Source organism: Auxenochlorella protothecoides (genome assembly GCF_000733215.1).
Source record: "Auxenochlorella protothecoides strain 0710 unplaced genomic scaffold scaffold93, whole genome shotgun sequence".
NCBI classification, from domain to species: Eukaryota; Viridiplantae; Chlorophyta; class Trebouxiophyceae; order Chlorellales; family Chlorellaceae; genus Auxenochlorella; species Auxenochlorella protothecoides.
The window spans coordinates 83,273-88,410 of record NW_011934269.1 but is presented as its reverse complement, the minus strand read 5'-3'; the positions used below and the strand labels follow the sequence as shown (position 1 = coordinate 88,410).

At 58.8% G+C, this 5,138-nt stretch overlaps 2 protein-coding genes across 2 annotated transcripts in view; both read right to left on the bottom strand.

Moving 5' to 3' along the window:
* Positions 1-693, bottom strand: part of F751_6634 (tRNA (guanine(37)-N1)-methyltransferase) — a gene marked incomplete at both ends in the record, with an annotated part of 2,771 nt that extends 2,078 nt beyond the window's left edge. The window contains 2 exons of the mRNA XM_011401313.1: positions 235-396; positions 601-693. Coding sequence (XP_011399615.1) covers positions 235-396; positions 601-693 — 255 coding nt within the window. The remainder of the gene's footprint in view (positions 1-234; positions 397-600) is intronic.
* Positions 694-2,387: 1,694 nt separating this feature from the next.
* The window catches only part of F751_6633 (GTP-binding protein TypA/BipA-like protein), a gene marked incomplete at both ends in the record, with an annotated part of 4,396 nt that continues 1,645 nt past the window's right edge, over positions 2,388-5,138 (bottom strand). Inside the window, 5 exons of the mRNA XM_011401312.1 lie at positions 2,388-2,474; positions 2,706-3,333; positions 3,554-3,911; positions 4,164-4,427; positions 4,700-4,976. Of these exons, the coding sequence (XP_011399614.1) occupies positions 2,388-2,474; positions 2,706-3,333; positions 3,554-3,911; positions 4,164-4,427; positions 4,700-4,976 (1,614 nt within the window). The remainder of the gene's footprint in view (positions 2,475-2,705; positions 3,334-3,553; positions 3,912-4,163; positions 4,428-4,699; positions 4,977-5,138) is intronic.

The window sequence follows — 5,138 nt, the reverse complement described above, 5'->3', positions numbered from 1 at the left end:
GGGTTATACTGTTTGCAGAGGACAAACATGACCCAGGCAAATGGCTGCCGGGCGCCTTGGGCTACAATCATTCAACCTCCCTCGTATATGGAGAGCATTCATGGGCAGGGTCATCCACCCATTCTTCAAAGCACCACAGGTCTGCTGCATTCAACAGGGCATCTACACGGAACACAAGTGTGAACCCCTTTACTGTCCCCACCTGCAGCCACCCCACATCTTCCGCCACAGCACCTTGCGGAAATCCAGCTGGAATCGGTGTCCTTGCTGCTGCACCTCGGTGACTGTGTCTTCTTCACCAGCGATAACCTCCATGTCAAACACCCTGTACTCGTTGTCTATGCTGCCCAGCTTGTTCACGATGGTGCGCAGCTTCACATTCTTCTCCAAGAGCACCTGGCGGGCAGGTGGTAAGGGCAGGGCTTTGGTGGTTACTTCATGGTCGGTGCAAGCCTCTGTTCGAGGGCTGTAGTAGCTCTCTATGTAAAGCGTTGGCATTGCTGCCAGCAGACACCATTCATTTATCAACCTGCAAACCACCTCTGAGCTCCTGTACAAAAGCTGTGCGCCCTTTCACCGACAATGCCCTTGCAGCCTTACCTGGCCAATGATATGTTTCCATGGAAGGGCGTCCTCCCTTAGGTTCAGGTGTGCAATGTGTCCTATGGTCTCAAAGGCAGACGGCACCTCCATGCCCTCTGGCAGCAGACGCTACAAGCGCGTGTGGGAAAAGTCAATATTTACTTCTGTCAGAATGCCTTTAGCAACTTCATAGCCTGAGATGTTGTCTGTTTAAGGCCAGAAAGCCATCGAAAATACAATTGGAATCAGGAGAGGCAGCAGCGGTGGCTCAGTACTGGAGTGATTGCACTGAATGTGCTCCATTCCTCTCACAGGCTCACCTTGAGTACATGAGGGGCTGGCCAGTAGGAGTAGTCCACGTGTACTGTGGTGGGCACCAGAGTCAGATCCTCCTTCTCTTTCAAAGCCAACACTGGTTCAGGTAGATCTGGCAATGGGGATCGTTGGAGACAAGTTCTTTCTAAAATGAATAACTAAGACTCACCGCCATCTCCTTCCAGGCACGAGAGTGTCCCATCCTGCCCTGCCATGCGGGCGCATCATGGCTGACATTGTGCCCTTCAGGTCTGAACCTTCACAGCAGCCCTATCTTATCACCGTCAAGTGTATAGTCAGTTGAAAGGAGTAGCAGCTTAGAGTCAGGTGAAGAAGCAGCGTCCTTGACGTTTTGTAGTCGTGGTTTGTTCAGCAAGTATCTGTGTGAGAGTTGCGAGGGAATCACTTACCTGCAAGCCTGTCAGAGCAGGTGATACCACACCTTGAGCTCACATGCGAGACTGCATGCAATGCATATACCAGCATTTATGCCCTCCTTACTTGGAAAGAGACTTCATGTATTCATGGCACCGCTGTTTGGGCACCTGCAGGGCCAGCACGGAAATCTCCTCGTCGAACAGCGATTTGTCAAGGCTGGTGGGCACCTCGATTTCTTTCGCGGCCTCAGATGTCATACTGACGATGCCTGAGCAGGCGTCTGCCCGTTTTGCTGCTCTTGAATGCAGGACTGAGGGTATCCTGAGCGTCCCAATCAGTGGCGAAGGCGAGCGTTGCGAAAAGTACCAGCGCTTCGCCACTACTGCTATCCTATACCACGACAGCACCCTCAATTGCATGTGAGATTCGAGATTAAATTCTGTTCATCATGGTGATCTGCATTGCATCCAGTATTTGCTGGCTCACTGGTATGCATGGGTGTACTTCTCTCCGTGATGCTACATCTCGCGCCCTAGGAAAATTTGGTAGCCACGACGCTGCCACCAACTATAACTTACAAAATAACCAAGCAGCGAGAAGAGATAAACCACTGTGTGTCTTTCTTAATCAATTTATCAGCTCCTGTTGCTGAATCACAGGCCTGAAGTGGCACCTTCCTCTCGGCGAGGAATGGCTCGTGCAAAATTCATCCTGGCCAAGTCACCCCCCCTGGGTCACACCAGGTCAGGAGCCAACACCACCGTCAGGATGGCCGAGCGGTCTAAGGCGTGCGGTTCAGGTCCGTATCCGGAAGGGCGTGGGTTCGAATCCCACTTCTGACAGATCTTTTGTGTTTTATCACTCAGTTTAATGTGGCAGGGATACTGCTTGAGTGAAGCCTCAGAGACATCATCTGTGGCGGCGCTGTCTTGCCTTCTACTATCTTCTGCGGCGCACTGCTATAATTACAGATGGATGCTCCAAACATTCAGCGTGCATGTCACTGGCAATGAGACATGCACGCGTCGTGCGGTTTGCCTGCAAGGAGTCTCAAAACAGCCGACGATCATACCGCACTCTTGAAACACAAAAGGGACCCTGCTCCTTTCCCATCACTTCTTCTTGGGCTTGATGTTAGGGTTCTTGCGGATGCGAATGTTTTTGGGCGTGACCTCCACCAGCTCGTCCTCGCCGACATACTGTGAAATAAGGTGTGGTGAGGAAGGCATGGGCATGAAGAGATGGCATCAGGAAGTGTCCCGGTCAGCTGGCGCGGGGTTCTTACGCATGAAATTCAAATCCCCACCCCTCTCCCACGCCCAGAGGCCCCAAACTACAGATTGGAACCACCAGCCCCGACTTCTAACTCCGGTCTCGGGCACAGCCCATGAGCAGCACCCCGCACCAACCGGCTCTCACACTAGCCTCACCTCCAGTGCGTAGTCCAGGGTCACGGGGATGGTCTCGGTCAGCACGGCGGTGTTGTCCTTGCCCGACGCGCGCATGTTGGTCAGCGCCTTCTTCCTGCACACGTTGACCTTCAGGTCCCCCGCCCGCTGGTGGATGCCCACCACCTGGTCCTCGTACACGGCGTCGCCCGGGCGCGCAAACAGCCGGCCCCGCTGCTGCACGGACTCCACGGCGTAGGCGGTGACCTGCCCGGTCTCGTGCGCGGTCAGCGACCCGTTCTCGCGCGTGCTGATGTCGCCCGCCCAGGGCTCGTACCCCGACAGGATGGTGGACAGCACGGCGGTGCCCTTGGTGGCGGTGAGCATGGCAGAGCGCAGGCCCAACAAGCCGCGCGTGGGCAGGCGGTACGTGATGCGAGTGGTGCCGGCCGACCCCGCCGCCATGCCCAGCATAACCGCGCGCCGCCCCGCCATCAGGTCCACCACGCCGCCCACGTGGTCGGCGGCCACCTCCACGATGGCCTCCTCCACGGGCTCCAGCCGCGCGCCGGTGGCGGGGTCGGTGCGCGTGATCACCTTGGGCGGGCCCACCGCGAACTCGAACCCCTCACGGCGCATGTTCTCCATCAGGATGCCCAGGTGCAGGGCCCTGGAGGATAGTTGGATTGGGGGAGGGGAGGCTTGACTCGGGGAAGTCGGCGAGAGGGTGGTCAAAGACTGGTGCGGGAGGGGGAAGCGCCGCCACCATGCCGTGTGGAAGCTCCTCCCCCACCGACCAAACGCATTGGTGTGACAGTCATGCACCCAGGGCATCAACATTCCATGTCCCAAGATACAAAGAGACACCGCCCGCCAGCAGCCTGGCTCACCCGCGACCCGACACCTCGAAGGACTCAGCGCCGGTTCCCGGCTCGACGCGCAGCGCCAGGTTCCTCTCCAGCTCCCGCTCCAGCCGGTCCTTCAGGTTGCGGCTGGTCACAAACTTGCCCTCCTGCCCCGCAAAGGGCGAGGCATTGACCGAAAAGGTCATGCGCACGGTGGGCTCCTCCACCTCGATGGTGGGCAGTGGCACCAGTGCGTCCGGCTGGCACACTGTGTCCCCGATGGACACCGCCGACAGACCCGTGAAGGCGCAGATGTCGCCCGCCTCCACCGTGTCCACAGGGGTGCGCGCAAAGTTGTCATACACAAACAGCTCGGTCACCTTGGCGCTGGTGGGGGGAGAGCCTGTGTGTCGGTGGATGAGGTGAGAGGGACGAGTGAGCGTACAAGACGTGGTGGGCAGTCGAGCGGTGGAGGGTGGTTGGTCAAAGGATGGCGATATCCTGCAGCAGCGCCCAGCCTTTGGAGGCTTGGGGACTGCACTCCCATCGAGACTGCCACAGGACCATCCTGAACCTGGACGCCATGCTGCACCTCACAACATCCAACACCGACCCTTCCCCCGGCCCCCTCTTCCACACATGCACAACCCCAAACCTCCTTCCTCGCCTGGCTTGAGGAAGACCACGGGCGCGCCCTTGGAGATGGCCCCGCTCTGCACGCGACCAATGGCGATGCGCCCCTTGTGCTCGTCATAGTCCAGGTTTGTGACCAGGAGCTGGAGGGGCCCCTGCTGGACCACCTGGGGCGGGTCCACCTCGTTCAGGATGGACTCGAACAGCGGGCCCAGGTCCTCAGCCAGGGCGTTTGGGTCGGTGCCGGCCACGCCGCCCATGCCCGACGCAAACACGACGGGGAAGTCTGCGTGGGAAGGTGGAAACGGGAGTCAAGGCCTGGAGCACGGTACTCCCAGGCAATATGTACACAATGGCCGAGCCGGGTAGGGAAGCAAGGCTTGAGAGTCGTCGGTGCAGCAGCATCCCGGTCAGAGGGAGGCGCTGGCGATTGCCATCCTCGGTCTGCGTACCGCTCCGTGCATGCACCAGAACCTCCAGCAGACCTGCCACCTTCGCCCGCCACCCCTCCCCTCACGCAGCGACCCTTCCACAATGGAACAGTCACCCATGGCTCACCGCACTGCTCATCGTTGGCGCCCAGGTCGACGAAGAGGTCAAAGGTGGCCTCCACCACCCAGTCGGGGCGCGCCGCGGGGCGGTCCACCTTGTTCACGACCACCAGCACCTTCTTGTTCAGCGCCAGCGCCTTCTTCAGCACAAAGCGGGTCTGGGGCATGGGGCCCTCCACCGCGTCCACCAGCAGCAGCACGCCGTCTGCCATGTTGAGCACGCGCTCCACCTCCCCGCCAAAGTCGGCGTGACCGGGTGTGTCGATGATGTTGATCTTGACACCCTGCGCGCATGTGTATATTAAGGGGATGGGGGGTGGCAAGAGGGATTCGGGGCCATGAGGAAACTAAGAGAAAGGGGGGAAAGGGTCTGATACAGAAGCAGATCTGGTGGGAGTGCAGGGAAAGGAGGGTGCAGTGACATAGGGAGGGAGCCTTGTTGCCAG